The 25,044-nt window shown below is 34.5% G+C and overlaps 1 protein-coding gene across 2 annotated transcripts in view; it reads left to right on the forward strand.

The window, feature by feature from the left end:
* The window catches only part of LRP12 (LDL receptor related protein 12), a 66,312-nt gene extending 44,471 nt beyond the window's left edge, over nt 1–21,841 (forward strand). For both annotated transcript variants that reach the window (XM_039853997.1, XM_039853998.1), the window contains 5 exons: nt 4,515–4,650; nt 11,333–11,535; nt 12,818–13,922; nt 15,437–15,569; nt 19,163–21,841. In XM_039853997.1, coding sequence (XP_039709931.1) covers nt 4,515–4,650; nt 11,333–11,535; nt 12,818–13,922; nt 15,437–15,569; nt 19,163–20,029 — 2,444 coding nt within the window. In that variant the 3' untranslated portion in view covers nt 20,030–21,841. The remainder of the gene's footprint in view (nt 1–4,514; nt 4,651–11,332; nt 11,536–12,817; nt 13,923–15,436; nt 15,570–19,162) is intronic.
* The last annotated feature ends 3,203 nt before the right edge of the window (nt 21,842–25,044 follow it).

Here is a 25,044-nt window from a genome sequence, read left to right on the forward strand (position 1 = left end):
GGTATAATATAAAATGAATAACAGTATAAATATAATAAACTAAGAAAAAATGAAATTGCAGTTGATAGCTGCTTGAGCTGAAGAGTTACGATGAGTTGGGAATGGGAAATCATTATATGACACTGAAATAATGAAAAAAATAAAAGACTCAGAGGAAGCCAATTGGAAGATTGGAGCAGATGTGTAGAAGATAAAACAGGCCTTGATTCCCTAAGACGTGGTGAAGGCAGCCTCAACTCTGGCTTTAAAATTTCGAGTTTTAGTCATTGTAGGGCCTGTCTTTTCTTTATTTCCTGTGCTTGAAAACCCTTGAGATTGCCTGTACTATTCTTAAAGTAGGTTTCTTTTTTATTTGAGTTAGATGATGTGACTATTCCTTGAACTAAGTGATGCCTAGGGATGTAAAGATTCAGAATACAGTAGTCCTCCCTTTTTTGCGGGGATATGTTCCAATACCCCCCATGGATGCCTGAAACCGTGAATAGTGCAAACCTTGTATAGACAGTTTTTTCTTCTATATACATCGCTGTGTCAAAGTTTAATTTATAAATTAGACATGTAAAAGATTAACAACAATAATAATAAAGTAGAACAATTATACCAGTACAGTGTCATAGTTATTTGAATGTGGTCTCTGATAACCGATCTGATAACAGATACAGCTACTAAGTGACCGACAGGGAGGGTAGCGTACAACGTGGAGATGCTGGACAAAAGGATGATTCACATTCTGAGCAGGTCGGAGCAGAACAGCAGGAGATGTCATCATGCTACTCAGAATGGTGCACCATTTAAAACTTATGAATTCTTTATTTCTGGACTTTTTCATTTAATAAGTTTGCACCCTGGTTGCCTGTGCTTAGCTAACACCATGGAGAGAAACCCCGGATAAGAGGGGACTGCTGCATAGGATGAAGAGAAGGATTTGGGAAGCACGCACTTCTGATTGTGTTGAATTTGAGGTTGGGATGTCCAGTAGACATTTGACTATGCAAAATCTCTGGGTAAGAGATTTTAAACCCATAAACTATAAGTCACAATCAAAAGTGTAGGACTGAATGAGATTTTCCATAGAGAATGAGAAGAGCAGAAGGCTTGGGAATGAACGGTGGGCACCAGCCTATCAGGAGCTGGCTGAGGAAGAATGAGCTAGTGCTAGAGAACTATCACAGACAGAAGGAGAGGTGATGTAAGCAAAGTCAAGGTAGTGTAGTATCAAGAACAAAATGTCTCTGTCAAGTGCTCTAGAGAGATCAAGTACCATGTGGACTGAGAGTCCGTTGGCTTTTGCAGTGAGGTCAGTGTTAGCCTTTGCCTGCCAGCAAGATTTTCATGAACTTAAGAATTAAAATTCTGATTTCAGTAGGTCGAAGAAAAAATTCAAAGCAAGAAAGTAAGGAAAGATTCATCAATGCAGGGGCATGATTTAGGGCTGAAAAAGACCTTAGAGTTATTCAAGTAGCAAGTCCTTATTTTAATATATGAAGCAACCAAGACCCAGAAAAGTCTAGTAGTTTACATTATGACAACGCCAGTAAGTCTAGGTCTTCTGATTCCAAATCTACCAGTTAATCCAAAAGGAAAGGAAAAAATTTTTAATGGTTTCTAAGGTTAATCTTACTCTTTTGGCATTTGAATTTATTCTTTCTCAAAGAAGGGAATAAATTATGATTGTGCTATGATTATTTATCTACATGACCCCAATGTCTTGTATGTGCAAAAATGTATTGATAAAAAGCCACTGGATGGGTCTGAAACAAAATGCCAAATTCAGTCATATTGCAAATGTGCAAAATTTACATACCAAAATATGTATAACCAGTTAAGGGAGAAACGTTATGATATTATAGTTTTATTTTTAAAATGCTTATTGAATTAGAAATGTTAAGATACTGAATTCTAAGTTAACCATTCTTACTTATGGGTAGTGGGTCTTATCCTTGGGCATTTGTGTAAAAATAAAGTATTTGCAACAGTACATGAGCATTAATATCAGAACACAGATTCTTTAGTTTTTGGTTTAAGAGCACCACCTATGGGTTTCTCAGGTAGTTGGGGGGGGGGAGTTTTTAAACAAAACCTAATAAAACAAAAGCTTAATGAAATTCTTTGTAGTTTTTTCTCTATATCTAGTCTCTTCATTTAAAGGTTTACAACTGTCTGCTTTGTCATAAATTGTTCCCACCTAGTTTTCATATGTATCCCATTGCTGTTAAATCAGCTAATAAGTATTTGAGTACTTACATGCCAGTACAGTACTATGATTTTAGGTTAAATATAATTGAACTGAAAATTGTATTTTTTTTAATGTAGATAAGTCTTTTAAAGAAAATGAGCAGTTTTCGGGGAGAGAGATGATTATTTTTGCTTATTTATTTTTATATTTTTTTTTTATTGTCATGAATTTAAGAATTCCTTCAATATACCACTCTAGAATGCTTTGGCAAGAGATAATTAAAAAAGAAAAATGGCTTTGAATGACGGGGTATCTTTCATTAATTATTGTGATAACTCATTAGAGCATAGTTGGAAACAAAACTCTGGCACTTCATTGTTAATAAGCTCTTAAAATAGAATCACACTGGGTTAAATTTTTTTCTAGAAGTATCATTCATTAAAATTAAAGTATCTGAATGTCTTTTTCTAAAGTATTATTAAAATTTAAAACAATTTTTGTAAAGTAAATTTTACTTTTAATGAAATGTAACAAAAAAAGTCATTGGGAGCTTTGACTATGGGTGGGCAGTAAGATGTGTGCTAGGCTCTGAATATATTATATCCTTATATACTGTGCCATGAATCTCAATATTCTAAAGGTGATTGGCACTAAGATCCTTTTAGCAATGTACCCTAATTCCAAGGTAGACGCATTTTAGGCATGAACATTTTTGCTGCAACAAAATATGCTTTTAAAACCTTACTTGCATGTTTTCTTCAGGAAATGGGTTATTCTGTAGAAATAAGGATTGGTTAAGCAATGTAGCTTGCTTTATTTTGATCATATGCATAAAAATTTTTTAAATTGCACAGTATATTTCCTAGCATTCTAACCTAAATTGAAGAGACTATAACCTCTTATCAGAAAAAAAAAAAAAAAAAAAGCCAATTTTCCAAATTATCGTTGTAATAGGGATACTTGCCTATCTACAAATTGGGTTACCTAATTTTAATTTTTAACTAACAGCAGAACTCAAGCATGAAGGTTCAGGCTACATATTGTATCAGGCACTTTGCTTGCAATGATTCATGTATTCATTCAACAACTCCTTTAGCTAGGTATGACTACTAATTATTATGTAATGAGAGTCTTCTCGTACTTTTGAGAAGACAGGTGGTTTTGTACCGGTTCTGAGGACTCACGGTTTTTGAGTTCAGTACATACTTTTTATTTTTTTTCTGAAAATTGCCTCCGTTGCTTCTGATAACTAACTGTGTACCTCTAGCAGCTACTCTCCTCCTAATTTGCCACTTCTAATCTGTTATTTTACAAATCAGATATTCCAATTTGTTAAAATTGTATCAAATAAGAGGTTCTAGGATTTTAAATTTTACTGAAGACTTAAACTTTCATTACATATTTTTTGTAGCCCAGGGACTTTTTTAAATGAAGAGAGAATAAATTGTCAAGTGATCAGCTGAATTATGGACATATCAAATGTTGACTGTATTACTGTGAGAGTTCAAGATAATCAAGGAGAATAATCCAGGAAAGTGTCGGTAGTTTGAATTTATTCTATATTTTTCTGTGATAGTTAAATATCTGGTCACATATGATATTTTAACTACTATTTCAAGCCTTTATTATTAATATAATTTAGTAATCATTTATGACCCTGTAGTAAAATTTGGAAATATTAATAAAATAAAGAATTACTTTGCAGTAATTTTGAAGTAATATTTGATTCTCTTTATCCAATTATCCACTACTTAACAATCAAGCATTTTACTATCATGTTTATCTGTGCTTTCCCTTAATTATTTTCTTTAGAAGACTATTTATATAATAGTGTTTTATTTAAAGTGTCCACAAAGCAAAATGGTACTCCTAAGGATCTAAACATAGTAGTTCAGTAAATTTTGAACTTTAGGTATTTTATAATAAAGAAAATAAATTTAAAAGGTGAGTTTTGAAAAAAGGGTGGATAGATGGGTGAGTGGGTGGACGGACAGACGGACGACAGACAGATGGATGGATGGATGGATGGATGGAGCAATCAATTGATCTCCAAGGCTACAGCTAGTAATTCTGACTCTTAAATTATTTCAAGATCCAAATACCTTCTCTGTCTCCCCGAAATGTATACTTAATTAGGATAAGGTACTTTGACTAAAAAGGAGAAAAATAAAATATCCCATTAAAATAATAAAACCTTTTGAAGTTGATAAAACAATATTTCATTGTATATGATTTAATGTCTGAAGTGTTGGGGTTTTTTTAAATAAACACTGGTTTACTTAATGCTTTGTTTTTTAATGTATCATAATTAACTAAGATTGCTTTGGCTATCTTACAGCTTGTGGAGAGACTCCAGAACAAATTCGAGCACCAAGTGGTATAATCACAAGCCCAGGCTGGCCTTCTGAGTATCCTACCAAGATCAACTGTAGCTGGCTTATAAGGGCAAACCCAGGGGAAATCATTACTATAAGGTATTCTGGCATATTTCTATATTATTATGTACTATTTTATTACAAAATACAAATTCTATTTCCAAGTATCATCACTCAACATGCAATAATATAAAAAGATGATTTTCAGAAAATGTAACAAATTATAGTTATCAGTACTATCTTAAGGGTAAGAATGATGGTCCATCCTTGCTCTACTATTAGGGCATGTGTTTTGAATATTTCCTGATGATGATAATGGATTTGCACTGAGCCATCTATATTCTTCTAGGCCACGTTTTAACAAAAGGTACACATTTGCACAATAGCTTATTAGGTTCAAGAGTATACTCTTTGGCCATGGGACAAACAAAACTCTTAATTCACTTGGAGATATAGCCCATAACCTTGGTCTTGTTAGAGACCTTAATGAGTTAAAGCAAAAGTGGAAGATACTCCTAGGGGAAATAGCCATAAGTTTAAGAGTCTCAAAATAAATACGATACAAGTAAGAAAGATTAAGATTCATTTTGAAAAACATTTAAAATAACAGAAAAATTGTCGGGTAAGATATTAAGGAGAAAATTTTCAGTGGAACTAGATATTGCTTCCTTAGGGAAATTATATCAAGTCTGTCAGACAAAAAAATTTGCCTGAGGGGGAAGAAGAGTTGTGCGCCTAAGCAAAGAACTGTGGTTGGAACCGAAACACAAGTAAGAATGTCATTCCTGTCACGGGCAGCATTCGGCAACAGCACAAAGGCGTCATCGACATTCTTTCATTGATAACATTTTTATAGGTAAAAATCATGGAACATTAGAATTAGAAGAGACTTTGCAAATCATAGACGTCAGTCTCTTCATTTAATACTTTTTAAAAATGAGATTGTAAATTGAGCCTGCTTTTGAATTTTTTCCCATCTTCTTTTTTCATATCTATTAACTAAAGAGAGAACCATTCTCTTGAGAAACACAACTGTGGTCTATCCCCGTTTTTCTGTGGAAGCCATAAAACAGACCATATGGTTTGTTTTTCTTTGGTCCCTTCAGCCCTAGGCCACATCTTATGGAACACTGGAGCTGAACTTGTAGAGGCTGTTTTCACTCCCGTGTGAGAAGTGTGATTCTCTTGCATGATGGATTGGTAGCATGTGTCATTAAGATTATCCTTCTGCAGAAAAACCAGTGCTGTAATCTGAGCAATATGCCTATTTTTTGTTACTTGTAATATGACTAAGTATAAACGTGCATACAAAATAACATTTTTACCATAGAAGTTCCAAACATTGGATATTTTTTCCAACATAAAACTAGAATTTGTGGACATTTCTATCTTTTAACCTAAAAATTCAGCCCCAAAATTAAATTTGCAGCCTACCAGCTCAGTTATGTAAAACTTAGAAATTCCTGCCAGCTCAGTGGACTAGTGCCATCAAGGAGGCTCAGTGGACTACTGCCATCTGGTTCTGATCATGTGTTGGATCCTTGAGATTTCACAAGGAAGCTGCACTTAAAAACCAAGTACAGTACTGAAATGCAAAACAAAATCAGAGGTGAGCCCCACATTTAAAGGAAGATTTCCCAAATTCTGGAAGGAGTTAATGAATTTGGATTTAACACAGCCTAATAAGATCAGAAAGTGATGTTAGTAGTTGTCCTAGTTTTTACTGAAATTATTATCATGGTAATCCCAAAGTTATTATGTACATATACACAAAGATAGTCAAATTTTACTTGTGAATATTAATGGAAAATCTTAAGTAAATTGTTCAAAAGAATTTTATACCATTATCAAATGCAGTTCATTTAGATATGCAAATGAGTCAATGTTAGGAATTTTTAATTAATTTACTATATTAACAAGTCCAAGTATAATTATCTAGAATAGATAGATGTTTTAAAGCATTTTGGTAAAAAGAAAATCAACATTCACTCCAGAGTTTAAAATGAAATTAAAATCTAGATAAAATAGGGAAACTAAAATTACAGACTATAAACAATACTTAGAACTCTTCTTATAAAACTAGTTGAAGATGGTGATATAAAGGCATTTTTACTTCACTTCCTTCCTTCGAAACCTTCCAAAATCAACAAAGTCCACCTTATCCATAGAGGATAGAGGTTTGGGCTCTGGTTCCCTGCTTGAAGCCAAGGGCCGGAGTCAGGATATTTTGCCCACGAAAGGAGGCTGAGAAAAACTTTCACTAACCATTGCCTGAAGTTGTATGGGGCTGAGAGCTTAGAGATGTGTGAGGACAATACTCTAACAAATAGGAATTTCACTAAGTCACATACTGACTCCCTGACAGCGTCTGTAATACTCTGAGCCACCACGTTAAGACAGGCTCTGGAATGTAGACTCAGGTGGAGGTAGCTACAGAAACAGATGCGGGGGAATATAGAGGGACAGAAGATTTTTTAAAAAGAGAGCACCAGAAAAACCTATAAAATAAGTCTGCAACCCAGATTTCCAGAATGTATGAAAGAAGTTTAATGCTAACAAAAACAGCCAACAAAATTAAATTGGAACACAAATTTACTCTAGATACTGTAAACTTCAATATAGCAGTTTTTCTTAATCTTTTTTATGCTATGAACGCTTGGTAGTTAGTTGAAACCTATAGATCCTTTCCCAGAATAATGTTTTTAAATTCACGAAATAAAATACATAATATTACAGAGGGAACCAATTATATTGGAATATAGCTGTGAGATATTTTTTAAGATTTGTAATATAGTTATAAATGCTTATTAACATATTAGTGAACAAGCGATGATTCTGACTGACAACTACTGAATTTCAAAGTAGTTTGGACTGTAAATAGTTATTCCAGATGTCTATTAAAACTGAAATGCAATATGAAATTATATGTGATTTCTATTGGTGATAGAGTGATAGGTACTGTAAATGTAAATATTATCATGGTTTTTTGTTTATATTCATAAGTGAAAAGAATGCAAAATTTCAGTTAAGAGATTAGTGAAAATCAGTATGTAAATTTTCCACCAAATTGAGAGGAGAATAAAAACACATTCTTACTTGAACTTTATTAGAACAAATGTGTGTTTTAGTATTTGAAATATAACATCTAAAGGTAAGTACTAAAAAAATAGAAATAGCACCTAGTAGAGGAAAAAGTACTTTTTTAAAAGGCAAAACCCATTTAATACAAAAGAAGACAGGAAAGGAAGAAAATGAGAACTCTCCCAAATAGACTATTCAATAAAAAACTCATTTAACTTGTAAAAGACAGACCTTATAAAAGGGCTCATAATAGCATACCTAAAACAAAACTAATGCAGAAAGTCAAAAAAAGGGGGATAGAAAAAGATAAGCTTTGTAAATACCGATCAAGAGAAAGCTAGCGCAGGGAGAGTAACATCAGATATGAGTGAGCTTAAGGCACAAAATATTAGTAACGATGAAGTAATCCACTAGGAAGGCAGACTTGTGGCAAACCTTGTGACCTTGTGTACCTAATAACACAGCCTAAAATACACGTGGGGAGTTACCAAGCAAGTTTGACTAATTCACAGTTACAGTGGAAGTTTATACATATTCCTTTGATCAGAATTTAATAGAGTGAACAGGAAAAAATTAGTAAAGATACAGAAGATCTGATAAAATTAATTACCTTGATCCAGTAGGAGCATGTTTTATATACTAGTATAATGTTTTTACCTATTTCAATGAATAGAGAATATACATTCTTTTAAAGACATATGGAACATTTATTTAAAAAATTTTTGTTATATCACAAAGGAATTCTGAATGCATATCTAAGACTTTATCATTCAGATTGTGTTCTCTGACCACAATGCCGTTAAGCCCACAATAAAAAAACGGGTGAGGGGGGTGGAGTAACACCCACATGTTTGGAAACTTATTACTAAATAATTTCTGTATGAAAGACAGAAATCACAGTGGAACACATAAAATATTTTTAAATGATATGTTTGTTTCCATAGTGAAAGTATTACAGATTAAAACAGATAATTGAAAGAGTACTTACAGAAAAATATACAGCTTTAATGCATTGATTTAAAACTTTTATGAATCTTAAACATTTTAGTGGATTAAAAGTATGTTAAGGGATTCCCTAGCTTGAAGGGGACTAGCTTTCCCATAAAGAATTATCAATTTTGGATAAAATTTAAAAAACAAAAAACTATTTGAAGGCACTGGCGAGTAATCAAAAGCTGGAAGAAACTAGAGGGGGTTCAGACTTTGAAAGAAGGAAACCACGGTGGATGAGACGTTTGTTTCCCATCTGCCTCCCAGTCCATTGAAATGGAGAGACTAGAACTCAATCACATTGCCACAGTGTTAACTGGAGGTGTCAGAGGATGGAGTCGAGGCTGCCACAGTGCCTGGAAATTGAAATGGCAAACCTGAGAAATGAGAGAGCCACAAAATAGGAAGCCCTGTATCAGCACATAAATTCTCAAATCTTTGGCTGACCCCAGAACTGCATGTTTTAAAGAGACTAGAAGGAGCCCAGTAGGACAAGCCCTTCAAGGCTTTCAGCTGCTATGCACTGCAGCTGAGGCAGTTCGAGTTTGATCCCTGTCCATCACAGCGGAGGCAGAGTTCAGCATTTGAAACCTGCTGATTTCGAGAGGCTTGGTAAATTCCTTCAGGATCTTTTTTGAACTTGAGAGATACCATACTTTATAAAGACAGTGTCCTAAAATTAAGAGTTCACCTTAGACTAAGGACAAAGTTGAACAACTCACTAACAAAGTGTAAAACCAAACCCCTACAAGTTCAGGGCAATCAGACAGTAATTTAACTGCATAATAGAACAGAAATTAGTATAAGAATCTCAACCTATCCCCGAGACACACAAAAATTAATTCAAGATAAATCCTAGGTATGAATGCAAAAACTAACACTCTAAAATATTAGAAGACATTGTTGAATATCTTCGATCTTGGGGTAGGCATGCAGAGGTATCTTAGAGCACTAAAAGCACTAAACATAAAAGAAAAAATGATAAATTAGGTTTCATCAAAACAAATTAAAAACATGCTCATCAAAAGATACTATTAAGAAAATGAAGACAATCTATGTAGGCTAGAAGAAAATATTAGCAATATATGTATCAAACAAAGGACTTGAATCAAGAATATAAAGGGAATTTTTATAACTCAAGAAGAAACCCCAATTTTTTAAAATGAGCAAAAGACTTGAACAGACACTTTACGGAAGATATAAGAACGGCCAATAAGCACAGAAAAGATGTTCAACATCGCTCTTCTTCAAGGAAGTGTACATAAAACCACAACGGGAGATGCCATTTCATGCCTACTAATTACTAAAATTAAAAAGACCTGCAATAACTGTTAGAATGTTTGTGTGTGAATGTACGTATATCTTTCATAACAGATATACTCCAGACAGGTACAATTTTATACCATTAAAGAGCTCTTTGAAAAATAAGAACAATTTTTAATGGATGAAGGATATAATAAGGCAATTCACAGGAGAAGAAATAGAAGTAGTTAATAAACATAGGAAAAAGTGTTTCAGTCTCAGTAAATAAATGCAAAATAGAACAATAATAATCTTTTTTTGCACCTAATTGGTAACAATTTTTTTTTTAATTAGAATATTTTATTTTGCCAGACTTGTGGGGGTATAAGATACTTTCCTACACACTCAGTGGAATTGTAAGTTGATATAAACATTTTTCTTGGTGTCTATCACATTTAAAGTGGGATTGTCTTTTGACTTAGCAATTCTACTTGTAGAAAAGTATGTCCTAGAGAAATGCTCAGATGTGTGTATCGAGAGAGATACATGGATAAAGATTCTTCAGAGCATTGTCTATAATAGTGAAAAACTGGAAACAATCAAATCGTCTGTCAGCCTTTGTTACAGTTATTCAGAATATTTGAAGAGGAAATATCCTGGTGTAATAATCCTTGGATAGTTAAATTTATTATCACTTAGCGTAAGGCAGAGGCAAGGACATGAAGTCGGATCTTCACTTTTTGGTTACTGGAAAACGATATTTTGGTTTCTCTTTTTTCATAGCAGTGACTTATTTTGTATGTGCTCTTATTTACTTGACTTTGTTTTGCCCTTTACTCATGTCTATATTTTATGAACTGCAAGATAATGTTTGGCAATATAGTAACATTTTAAAAAGTATTTTCAAACTCTAGGACTTTTTACTGAAAATTTTGTTCTTTTTTTTTTCTACTTTGCTCAGATTTGTGCCATTTGCTCTCCTGAAAATGTAAGCTATAGACTTTTCACTAAGCAAGCAGATGAACCAGTCTAATCTAAGAGAAGGCTGACTTTTTCTGTGTGTACTTCAGTTTATCAGATTATAGAGTAGTATTTTGAGTTCAAACACAGAACAATTTAGGATGTTCTGAATTAGAAGTGGTCTTTCCTAAACACATACACACAGAAAGAAGAAAAAGAAAAAGGTGCCCACCGTCATCTGTTTCTTAGCATTGTTTTACAATCTGACATTACTTACAAAGAAGTATTACTCTAGAATCTGGGAAAGAGATACAAATATCAGGAACGTAGAAGCAGTATTATTATTTGCTGATGATACAGTTATATGTCTGGAAAACCCAGGAGAATCAATAACTATATAGAGGCTTTTAATAAAATCCTCAGTTATGTTTTATTATGATGATAATTTTCTAAACTTTTTTTCCAAAATTACTCTTTCTAATAGCCCTTTCTGACTTTTTATTTGTAGTTTTCAGGATTTTGATATTCAAGGGTCCAGAAGATGCAGTTTGGACTGGTTGACGATAGAAACATACAAGAACATTGAAAGTTACCGAGCTTGCGGGTCCACAATTCCACCACCATATATTTCTTCACAAGACCACATCTGGATCAGATTCCACTCTGACGACAGTATCTCTAGGAAGGGTTTCAGACTGGCATATTTTTCAGGTGTGTTTTTTTTGTTGTTGTTAGTTTCAGGTACACAGTACATTGGTTAAACATTGATATAGTTTATGAAGTGATCCCCCAATTACTCTAGCACCCCAGGTGTGTTTTTAATAAGACACTGATGAGAATTCTGTAGCATTAACTGCTCAGTCACTTCAGCCAAGTCTTCTAAATACTGTCCATTTAATTGTGACCAATTTCTCAAGGCAGTTGTGATTGAAGAATTAGAAACTAAAGGTTCAGGTGCCCTAGAGCTGGGTCTTTAAAAGGTGTTTTGTATAATCCTAACAACATGATTAATTTTATAAACTAAGGTCAATTTTCTTTTTAAATATTTTTAATACATTTAGTTTAAAAGCCCTTTTTCTACCTCTGGTGCTTACCCATATCCTGAAAATTACTTCAGAATTTTTTTGGGTGTTTGTGAATTACCATTGTCTTTACAAAAAGACATACTGTTTCACCTTCATAGTTCTTAGTTTCAGAAGTCTTGTTTTGCTGTTTATAAACTTTATCCAGAAAGGGTGACCAGATCACACAAATGTGAATAACTCAAATCACTAGAGTTATGTATAGTTTTTCCTGAAAATAATTTCACATCTTCTGAAATTACATGATCTCCTTTAGCAAACATATACTGCTTTTCCTTTTTGTTCTTAAAAACAGTCTCATAATATTTATTTAGGTTCTGGAGCACATTTTCTGTCACCTACTCACAAAAAACAAGTCTTTAATGAAAAAGTAAGCTTGGCCCAATATTGTCAGTTTACGGATCTAATGTTTGGTTTTCTTACCCTACCTCATAATTGTTTTATATTTAGGATGTTACACTAAGATAATTAGAATTTTATAAGCATTTGGTTATTGTGGATAAACAATAAGTTATTGTGGATGAATTTTCTTTTATTTCAAAATGTCTACCATTTTGATGTTTATGCAACAAGTTATTTAAAATTCTAAGGCAATATATCCTATTGGCTCATATATCTTATTTTATTAGATGTTCTTCAGTAAAGTAACTCTGCAAAAACAGGATTGTTTTTTCTCTTTAGAACAAACTACAGAGAAACAAGTCGTGAGTGTTTAATAAATTAAATTGTTGAATAATTAGTGAGCCAATGTTAATTTGCCATGAGAACTTAACCTGCTTTTTAAAACAAGATTTTTTAAACCCTTTCACTTTGGCTTAATCAACATTTATTATAAAAATATCACTTGCTATTATATATCATTTAAAGAGTACGGTTTTTGCTCCTTAACCTCTCCACCTCCCTCCTCCCAGGGAAATCTGCGGAACCAAACTGTGCCTGTGATCAGTTTCGTTGCGGGAATGGAAAGTGTATACCAGAGGCCTGGAAATGCAACAACATGGACGAATGTGGAGACAGTTCTGATGAAGAGATCTGTGCTAAAGAGGCTAATCCTCCAACATCTGCTGCTTTTCAACCCTGTGCTTACAACCAGTTTCAGTGTCTATCTCGGTTTACCAAAGTTTACACTTGTCTCCCCGAATCTTTAAAATGTGATGGGAACATTGACTGCCTTGACCTGGGAGATGAGATAGACTGTGATGTGCCAACTTGTGGGCAGTGGTTAAAATACTTTTATGGTACTTTTAATTCTCCCAATTATCCAGACTTTTATCCTCCCGGAAGCAATTGCACCTGGTTAATAGACACTGGTGATCATCGTAAAGTCATTTTACGCTTCACAGACTTTAAACTCGATGGTACTGGTTATGGCGATTATGTCAAAATATACGATGGATTGGAGGAGAATCCGCACAAGCTTTTGCGTGTGTTAACTGCCTTTGACTCTCACGCACCTCTTACAGTTGTTTCTTCCTCTGGACAGATAAGAGTCCATTTTTGTGCCGACAAAGTCAATGCTGCAAGGGGATTTAATGCCACTTACCAAGTAGACGGCTTCTGTTTGCCATGGGAAATACCCTGCGGAGGTAACTGGGGGTGTTACACTGAGCAGCAGCGCTGTGATGGCTACTGGCATTGCCCAAATGGAAGGGACGAAGTCAACTGTACCATGTGCCAGAAGGAAGAATTCCCGTGTTCCCGAAACGGTGTCTGTTATCCTCGTTCTGATCGCTGCAACTATCAGAATCATTGCCCAAATGGCTCCGACGAAAAGAACTGCTTTTTTTGCCAGCCTGGAAATTTTCATTGTAAAAATAATCGCTGTGTGTTTGAAAGCTGGGTATGTGATTCTCAGGATGACTGCGGTGATGGCAGCGACGAGGAGAATTGCCCGGTGATTGTGCCTACCAGAGTCATAACTGCCGCTGTCATAGGGAGCCTTATCTGTGGCCTGTTACTCGTCATTGCGTTGGGATGCACCTGTAAGCTTTACTCTCTGAGAATGTTTGAACGGAGGTTAGTATCAAGACAAAACTATAGTGTTTATGTTCTCTTCCGTAAAAACATGGCCTAGATAGTCACAACAAGTACTTTAGTGTGATTAGCAGTAGTATTATTTTAGAAATAGGTATTGTTTATAATTTATAAAATTAGCGTGAAAAGCCAGACTCAAAAAGCTAAACACATTAAAAAACAAATACAGTTATGGGAGAAGAATAGCCAATCAGTATTTACCACTTCTTATTTTCAGGTTAATCTGTTTTGTGGGCATTTTGCAAGATATAGCTCTTAGTTGTGGTTTTTTAACTTATGTTTTTATAAATATTAATAATTTCTGATATTTGAGAACCTACTGTGTTCAAAGCACTATACAGATGAATAGAAAATCAGTAAGATGTAGTCTCACAGACAGTTTACAATTAGAAGGAAGGAATTGGTGGTTGGAATAAGATGACAAAAATGTAAATTGTTAAGAGCTATAAAACAAAGTTGTGTAAAAGTCAAAAGATAACTAATCTGATAGGGAGCCTGTGGAAGGGCTTTCACTGAAGAAGTGCCATTCGAAACCTGTGAGTAGAGTGTAGATGGGGAAAAGGTATTGTAGTTGAAAAAATAGCCTGGGAAAACACATAGCAGTAGGAATGCCAGCATGGCTAGGAGAGTGAGCACATCGTTCAGTTGGTCCAGAGATAACATACATATGAAGAACTAATAGGAGATAAGACCGAACACAAGGCCGATGTCATGTTGCAGAGCTCAGTGAGAGCCACGCATCAGAGTTCTCAAGTAAGAAAAGGTTAAACACTGGAGGGTGTCCTTTAGGGGAATTGTCTCCCATGTGGTGGAGGATAGACTGGATCTTGGGGAAGCTAATGGCAGAGAGGTCCCCTAGGAATCTAATGTGGAGATAATGACCCTCAGTCCCGAGAGGGTTACAAATAAGAAATTCAGCCCAGAATGGCGTGTACCAGACAGCTGAGAGCATAGACGTGCACAGATGCATAGTATCATGATACCATGCTCCATTTTTCTTTGGGCGAGTAAATATGGCCAGAAAACTTTACAGCGTTGCACCATAAGACACATCAAAGAGTCAGATGTCTTTCAGATGTCTTGAGTTCAAGAACCGGTTGTTCCAGAAAGTGTATTGGTGACTCTTTCACTCTTTTCACTCTTATCCTTATCTGAAAAATAAATTTGTCACACTTGGTAAATAAAGTATCTTTTAAGAGTTTTCAATACTTTTACTGAAAGCCTCAAGCCCCCTCTGTTTTAGGGGTTTGAAGACCTCACACCTTTACTTTTACAGGGTTTTCTGATTTATTAAAACGTAATGGTCCAGGTTCCTGTGTAAAGCCTGTATTTTCAGTGTAGGGGTAGTATAGATATCAGAAAATGTTGATTGGCAATGCCTTTAAAATTATCTCATATATATATTGAGATTCACGTTTTTTAATTTATTGATTTAAATTTTTTTCTTTGGCTTGCTTTTTTTTTAATCCTTTTTATTCCCTTATGTCTTCTCCAAGATCATTTGAAACACAGTTGTCAAGAGTGGAAGCTGAATTGTTAAGAAGAGAAGCTCCTCCCTCTTATGGACAATTAATTGCTCAGGGTTTAATTCCACCAGTTGAAGATTTTCCTGTTTGTTCACCTAATCAGGTATGTTACAATTCATAATTTCTATTTTAGTACCTTTTAAAATCAAATCTGTGCTTTACTGTATGGTAAAAGGACCCTTGACTATGCCAAAAGTTTTGCAGTGAAATCAAGGATTAAATATATAGAGGATTAGAAATTATAATTGTCTGACTGTATTTTAACAAATGCTACAAAAATATACTTTTTATTCTTCTGATTTGGTTATGTGATTCTTAAGTATTTTACAGTTTAGGATAATTTAGTTCATTAAAACTAAAAGTAAAGTTTTCCAGATTATTTTCTACTTCAGCAGAACATTTAGAAAAGTTAAGAATGAATACTAAAGTTAACATGCTAGGAATGTATTAGTAACGTGCTAGAATAACCAGTAATAAGTTAACAATAATTGAAATGAGGTTAGCATTTCTACCTGGCTTGAGGGAAAACTTTTTCACAGCTGGGTTTTACAGTGTTTGAGAATCCATACCATTTTCTTTAAATAGTAGCTTATTTATTAATGTTTCAAAGTCTTTAAATTTCTGTTAGCGATTTTTTAAAAGTTTTTTTTTCAGTGTTTAAACATTTAAACTGTAAATTCATCCAGAAACATTTATAAAAATTGCCTTCAGTATTAGAATTAAGAAAATTTGATAAGCAGTATTTTCCAGTGATTTAATTCTGTTCAAAATGGAAGACCATTTCCTTTTTGGTAAATGAGATTCCTGATTCCCTTATTTGCATCTTCTGAGAAGTCTTTGGTGGGAATTTGTAGTTTTAAAACATTTTTCTAGATGTAATTTGCTACGTAAATAATTTAGAAGTTCCAGTAGTTGGAATTTTCTGTGCAAAAGAGGAAAAACTTAAATGCGGCTTCTGTGTACTGTTGGCCCTGCCACGAGGAATGCTTCCTTTTAGGTGGGCATGGAGACAAGGCGTCAGTTCCATCCACTGACTCCACCACTTACCACCCACCACCCCGGTACCTTGAGGCTACCCTTCAAGATCTAGCCAGCTGTGAAGTTAGAGGGAGTACAGTTCACACAAGGCAGCCCTCATTTCTAATACCATTTGCAGGTTCAGGGGTCCCCAAAGCCATCCTCAGGTTCAGTAACTTCTAGAAGGATTCAGAGCTCACTGAAAGCAGCTGTGCTCACAGTTAGAGTTTATTACAGGGAGAGGGCCCAGATTAAATCAGCCAAAGGAAGAGACACGTGGGCAGCATTTGAGGGGGCACCAAAATGAGTCTTCCAGTAAATTTTTGCCCCATAAAGTTGGGACAGTATTATTCTTGAAACTGATACTTGATAGTACGCAAGGAGTATTGCCAACCAAGGAAGCGCTCCTGAGACTCAGTGCCAGGGTTTTTACTGGGGCCCCATTCATCGCATCGGCATGATTAATTTGCACACATGGCCAATCTCAGCCTCTGGCCCATCTAGCGATCAGCTGATAGTGCTGACCCAAAGCTCCCCCATCCTACATCACGTTGTTGGTGTGAAACAGAGCCTTCAGCTAAGGCACAGTTTTACTCCCTGGCTGGCACAAGGCTCTAGGTAATGACCTTTCTATCATAGATGACATTCCAAGGGTTAAGGTCACATCCCAGAAGCAGAGGATAAAAGTCAGACCTTCCTTTGCGTAAGATTTAATTCTTTACTACATAAGAAACCATTCTCTAGGGCCATAATTTACCCTTGTTAAGGGAACTCTATTTCAACAACATTTTAAAAATATATTTTTGAATGATGAGCTAGATTTTATTCAGCTAATGAGATTAAACTCCCAAGTTAGAAACTTTAGGTAACAAATTATCAAATGTCTTTAGCAGTGTTTAAAAAGAAAAATAATCTCCTGAATTACCATCTCATTTAAAATAGAAATGCTTTCCAAGGAATGCTTTCTTCTGCATCATAAACTGAAGAAATATATAAAATTATTTCTGAAACATTCCTAAGATCCCTCATAGAATCCATCCAGTGTTAAATTGGCAGTTTTTAATTAAACAGACTTAAGAGAGCTTTACCTCACTATGACAGACTGTAATGTTAAAATCTCATCCAAGTGTGCCAAAGGCATTGTTGATCTTGATGGGTGGTGGATAAAAGGGAATGATATCTGAGGAGCTTTTCATTCATTGCTGAATATACTAACCCTGTGTTCACACGAAGCCTTAGAACATCAGCGCTGAACGATGAGGGCCAGACCTGTGGAGAAGTTCATTAGGGAAGTCAACCACTTGTTTTCCCCCCAGTTAGGTGAAAAATCTTACTCCTTTATATAGCAAATCTATGTGTGCTGATATCCACATTTCTTATTGACAGTTTGTGCTTTATTAAGGGCAGACTATGAAATAGTCCTATGATAGTGACTTCTTAGCTTTCTATGATTATATTCCTCAGAGTATGGTTGAAAGGCCTATATGAAAATCACAGATAAATTCAATACCAGTCACGAAGGGAGACAGAGAACACACATTGCCACATCGTCCTTGTTTTCATCCTTATCTTTTGTGAGGGGAAGGGCAAGAGCCATTCATTTTGACAGAGGAAAACTATGTCATCGTTTGAAGGAGAGTATGTACTCACCATTGTTTCCTGGAAATACTGTATTTTCAATACTTAATGCCAGATGGATGAAAAAGCTATTTATCCCAAATTTGAATACTCCTTTTTATAACCACTAGATGGAGCTTAAAGACTGTTTTATATAGATGCTGTAGGGTTTGTTTTTTTTTAAGTAATCCATAAACTCATTCATCTAGAAAAAAGTAGATTTCCTTTCAGTTGGGCAGTATGTACTTATTAAATCACTCCCGTATGCACTGATTAAAAATTACCAATTTCAAAGACTACAGATATAATTTATGTTTAACACGAAGCCGTAGAAAATAAAACTTAATCTTTAAAGATTAAGAAGGAATTCAGATGTCTCAAATACCATCGTGTAGTGCTATAAACAAATTAATTTCTTTAGCTTTGTTTCCTGTGCTGTATTACAAATATTGTTTATTTATTAAATCCTGTGCTGTTTAACAAATGTATTAATTCCTTTTTTATAAATCCTCATCATTCATTCAACAAATCCTTAAGAATCAGCTGTGAAATATAATTTTCACATGTTTTAGAAAGTTTCAACTTCATAAATCAAGTGTAACTTGTTCTATGTTAAAAAAAAAAACAAAGAAAAAGAAAAAAAACAGGCCAAGTGTTTAGTTTCCATACTGCATTAGATCATTTAGTGAATTAAGGTAGAGATTCTTCTACCTTCCTAGCTAAAGAAGTATGAAATAATTTTGTTTTCCAACTTTGATACACTTTTAGGATTGGTTACTATGTGAAGTTTTGAAATAAAATAGTTGTTATAATCGATATCACATATTTAAAGTTGCATATGAAAAATGAAGTGTCAAGAAAATCTTAAACACAGTGAGCAGTGGTTCCAGTTATAGATCAGATTCTATAGCGTGTTGAACCTGGACAGGTAAGAAAACTTTATTCATCCTCCATAGACCCTAACAATGAGTAAGAATTTTTAGCCACGCATTCTTATTTGAAGGGTGTTTTCCATCTTAGTACTTCGTTGTTAGCTATCTTAAAGATCTCTTCTTTTTGTAGGCTTCTGTTTTGGAAAACCTGAGGCTGGCTGTACGATCTCAGCTTGGATTTACTTCCATCAGGCTTCCTATGGCAGGCAGATCCAGCAACCTTTGGAATCGTATTTTTAATTTTGCAAGATCACGTCATTCAGGGTCGTTGGCTCTGGTCTCAGCAGATGGAGATGAGGTTGTCCCTAGTCAGAGCACCAGCAGAGAACCTGAAAGAAATCATACTCATAGAAGTTTATTTTCTGTGGAGTCCGACGACACAGACACAGAAAATGAGAGAAGAGATACGGCAGGAGCATCCGGTGGGGTTGCAGCTCCTTTGCCCCAAAAAGTCCCTCCCACAACCGCAGTAGAAGCCTCAGTGGGAGCAAGTGGAAGTTCCTCAACTCAGAGTACCCGAGGCGGTCACCAAGATAGCGGAAGGGATGTGACAAGTGTGGAACCTCCAAGTGTGAGTCCAGCACGTCAGCAGCTCACGAGTGCACTAAGTCGTATGACTCGGGGGCTGCGTTGGGTACGTTTTACGTTAGGGCGATCAAGCTCTGTAAATCAGAACCAGAGTCCTTTGAGACAACTTGATAATGGGGTCAGCGGAAGAGAAGAAGATGATGATGTCGAAATGCTAATTCCAGCTTCTGATGGAGCTTCAGACTTTGATGCGAATGACTGCTCTAGACCTCTTCTTGACCTTGCCTCAGATCAAGGACAAGCCTTTGGACAACCATATAGTGCAGCAAACCCTGGAGGAAGGCCAAGTCATCGAGATGGCCCCTGTGAGCGCTGTGGCATCGTCCACACTGCCCAGATACCCGACACTTGCCTAGAAGCAGCACTGAAAAATGAAACCAGTGATGATGAGGCTTTGTTACTTTGTTAGGTACGAATCACATAAGGGAGAGTGTGTACGAGTTGGAGCAATATCCATTTATTGTTTTGTAACTTTACAATTAAACTGATTTTAATTTAAAAAGAAAAAAGATGCAGGGTGATTTCTTATTATTATATGTTAGCCTGCATGGTTAAATTAAACAATTTGTAACTCTATGAACTGTAGAGTTTGCTATTTTAGCAACTAAAAATGCATTATGTATTCATATTGTTCAGTAATGTTCTTCCATTTGTTTCTAATTGTTTTTATCCTAGTACTGTAGTTTACAGTAGAAATATGGCTGCTGAAACTCATTTGACTGTCGGTTTATTTATCCTACGTTAAAACGTTTGTATAAAATACCTTCTTTTAATTGAACCCTTTATGCTTTTGCCAGTACATCTTGTAACTTAATAGACTAGATGTTAAGGTTGTTAAATGTCTTCCCAAGCAAAAAACCCTTATACTCACCTTTGTTTTTATTTGTATAACATTTGTCTAAATATAATTGGATTTCATCACAATAAGAGCTTGTCAAAGGGAGAAAAATCTGTCTAAAATTTTTCTCTTATGTTTAACATGCAGTGATGTAAATTTAGATAGATAAATTAATGACAAAAACAAAACTTTTATAGATTTTCTAATATTAACTTTAATACACTAATATCGTACAAACCAAATTGTAAAATCCCAAGTTATTTCTTTTTTCATCTCTATTTAGGGACAGAATTAAGTGGATGAAGATGTTCTACTATGCATTAAATCTTGAACTTTATCAAATATGTACAAAAATTGTACAAGATAAGTTCCAACTGGTAATGTCTTTCCCTGATATGGGGTTATGCTTGTATTGGACCCTAGGGATTTGCACTAAAATCATACCAAGGTCTCAGATGAGTTTAGTGCATACGCACTATTACTTTAAATACTATTATTTGCTACCACAATGACTATATATTTCCATAGCTTTTTGGGGGGTCAGAGGGGGCATTTTTATTACAACTTGAAATTGCTTTGCTGATTTTATATTTATTTGTTGTATTTAAAAACTACGTTATTGTAAGAAAGTAATTTTTTCAATATATTTTATTCATGAGGGGGATCATGCTACGTGTTGAAAAACAAATTAAGAAAATATTCAGATCACCCCCCTATTTTAAGTGATTTGCAAACCCCACATATTATTTTTATTGTCAATTCCTGTTTATTTATTCTTTAGCTGTCTGTTTTAGTAGCTTAATGATTGAGTATGAAAACTGTATTTGTGTGTGATTATTGCTATTTATTAAATTTTAAATACTTTGCTGGATGTCATTTTAAAGCATGTTTGAGGTCTTGTGTATTTGTCATGTTATGCTGTCAGGAAGAACTGACTGAAATGTTTTAATATGTATCAAAAATTAAAATAACGTTTTTTGTATTGCCTCGAGGTACTTTTTAAATCAAGTTGCTCCTTATTTTTTTTTGTTTCTTTTTGGTGCATATACAAATTCAGGTCATAAAATATGTAGTGTGTCTAGAAGGAAAATTAAAGGGAGGGATATTCTTCCTTAACTACTTTATAGAAAAGTAGTAGCTTATACCAGTACTGGAGGATAATAATCCCTAAGGACCTGAATATTATTTTGCCTTTGAAAAAAACTGACTCTGATTGATGTATCTTCAAAGATGGAGTAACTCAATCAGTTCTCTATTATTTTCAGATGCATTTCAGACCCCTATAGAATATACTACCATGAACAGGTTTTTGGTTTGTTTCCTGCTATGTGTTTCAATTTTTTTAAATTAACTAATAAATCTTCCTGATTCAAACAGTAAAAAGTAAGTCTCTCTCTTACTACTGACACCCATCTTTCAGGGAAAAAAAAATATCGGTTTGAATATCAAAAGTATAGTTAGATATTTCTGTTATTTGATTTTTCGTATGTAAATCATTACTCTATCCTGAATTTAAGCCTCTACTTTTTTCCTCCTAGGTTATCCCAGTTATCTGAAAGCTGTTTATTAAATAAATCCATTCTTGTCTTACTATTTGAAATGACCCTTTTATCATGTAGGAAATTTCTTTATCATTTGGATATGTTTCTAGACTCAAATTCTATTGTCTTCAGTTGATCTGCCTTTCCTTTTTTTGGTACGAGTCCTACACTATTTTAATAACTCTAATTTAAAAATATTCTTGCTTATTTTTCCATTTGACCTTTGAGTTCCACAAAACAAATCTCACAGTACTTTCATTTTTTGGGACAGCTTTACTTTTATAGATTAACTTAGGGAAATTTAACATTGTCATTCTACAGCTTCAGTGTAAATCATGGTGCCCTATCTAAAAACGATTCCTATTCAAGTTTTTTTGTTGTTTCCTTCATGTTTTACACTTCACTTTACAGATACCTTGTACATTTTTCAAGAGTTTATTCTTAGGAATTTCATTTTTGTTATTATTAAGGAAGTTTTTTCTGTTCATAGTCTGATTTTAGTATATATGAAAGCAAACGATTATGTTAATATTCTACCTAGCTACCAGACTCCCATTTTCTTATAGTTTATAATAGTATTTCTGTTAATTTTTTGTGTTTTCCAGTTGCACAGTCATGTCTTCCAATTTGCATGCCTCTTTATGTCTTAATTGCATTGTCTAGTACATCTACAGTGATGTTAAATATATTGGCTATAATGAACTGGGTTGAGATAGATATATTTAATTATGTTAAGGAATATCCATTGATCCCTATTTTTAAAAAAAATTAACTAGGAATGCATGTTGAATTTTATCACATGCCTTTTCATTATCCTATATGGAAATGACCATATGATTTTTCTCCTTTGATCTTTTAATACAATAAAATATATTAATATATTTTATAATTTTGAATCATCCTTGCATTCCTGAAATAAACTCAACCATGTGTATTTTTTTTTTTAGTATATTGTTTCATATTTTAGTATATTTACATTAGCCAATAATGTGTATGTGTGTATGTGTTTGCATGCTATCTTTAAAATGTTGATGCTGGTGAGTCTGGAAATTTCTCTCCTTTTCCTGTGCTCTGGGACAGTTTAAATAGCACTGGAATTTTGTTCCTTAAAACTTTAGTGAAGTTATCTGAGTCTGATGGATGTATGGCAAATAGCTCTTTGACAACATTTTTGGTATCTTCTATGGTAATTGGTCTGTGTAGTTGGCTAATGACATTTGCGCTGGGGTCATAAACCATCCATTTCATCCGGTTGTTCACATTTATTTGCCTAGAGTAGAGCAAAGTTATCTCTTCCTGTTCTTTGCATTTGGCTCTCCCCCCTTATGTATTATGTTTGTTCCCTTATTTTCTTAATTAAGATAGCTAACAGTTTACCTATTTTTATTGTGGGTTTTTTGTTTGTTGGTTTCCCCCAAAGTGGTATGCCTTGAGTGTCTCCATTCTATAATTTTTCTGTTTTCCAGTTAATTGATTTCCACTTTAATAAATGTCCTACTTTTTTCTTTCTTTAGTTTATTTTGTTGTTTTTTCCCTAACTCCTTGAGTTAGCACTTCATTCATTCATTTTTATTCTCAATTAGTAATATGAGATTTAAAGTGTGGACTTAATTTTGAACACTGTTTTAACTGAATCACATGTAGTGGTGTTGTTATTTTATATTCTAGATGTTCTGAAATTTCACTTTTTATCTCTTTTGCCCAAAAGTTATATCTAAAAAAGGCTTCCTCCTTTTTTTCTTTGCTGTTTTTTTGCCCCCCAAATAATGAGATTTTTTTGGTTTAGGTAGTTTTGTTTTCTATTTTATTAATTTTTTTATGGCATCAAACTAAGAGAATATATATTATGTCTGCTTTAGAGTGTTCATTGTCTTTTCTCAATTGTTTATTCCAGGAACACTTTGAAAAAGTGTGTTTTTTGTTTATAGGGTACAGATTTTGGTGGATATTACTCAGATTTATCATGTTATTTAGATCATCTCTACAGCCTTTTGTCTTATCAGTCTGTAAGTCAGAGATCCAGTATTAATATGGAAAAAAATAGAAACAAAAGGGGCTGTGTAAGAAAAGTTCTGTGGGCCAGCAGCCCCTGCCTCAGCTCATATTATAAGCTAGGACTGAGAACATAAGCACAGGGTGAAGGGGACTCTTTCTACAACCCGTTGAGGTTTTAATTGCTACTACTGCTTACCACCATCATCCACTGTTAAACTGGAAATGGGTAAGACAAGCTAAAAGGATAAAGGGGAAAAACTACATTCAATTCACTAGGTATTTATTGAGTACCTACTACACACGCATTCACACCCACCCAGCACCTTACTGCTCTCCAAGCTTCTTGGTCATCCCCTCATACCCTTTCTCCTGAATTCCAAGGGAGAAGATGAAAGTAACTTGATAGGACCTGTTTTACTCAAATGGGGCCCTGTTTAAAAATTGATAGAAGCAGGCAGAGAGGGAAAGTTCAGTTCTCAGAATCTCTGAAGCCTTGTTCAGAATTTGCTTACAAATTGCATGTGGATATTGTCATGGGTTAAAAGTTTGCCTCATTCTACCAACATGCATGGTGGTAAAATGAGCCAAAGTAAAATCTGCAGATGTTAGAGTTTGAAGGAAGCTTTAAAATGAGGAAGTAACAGCTGATGAATCAATTGTTCTCAACTTCACAGAAATCTGTATTTATTTTATACCATGTAACATAAGCCATCTATGCCATACATAGTTTACAATTATGTGATGTTACAGGATTCTTTCTTCAAAATATTAGGACATTTTGACACATACCTAACCCTGAAGGTGAGTGTATATCTCATGTTCACATTATCAAAGACCATTTCTGAGAGTCCTTTACTACCAGCTGCTTTTTCATAGCAAAGAATTCTCAAAGCAAATAATAGTTACCTGTTGTTGAGTGCTTCCCATCTGCCAAGTCCTTTATATGCATCTTTGGACTCTTCACAGTCCTGTGAAATATAAACTACATCTTTTCATCCAAGGGCACAAGGCCATTAGGAGCAGAACTAAGAACTGACCTTAGTCTAGTCT

Source organism: Pteropus medius, unplaced genomic scaffold (assembly GCF_902729225.1).
Source record: "Pteropus medius unplaced genomic scaffold, Ma_sr-lr_union100, whole genome shotgun sequence".
NCBI lineage: Eukaryota > Metazoa > Chordata > Mammalia > Chiroptera > Pteropodidae > Pteropus > Pteropus medius.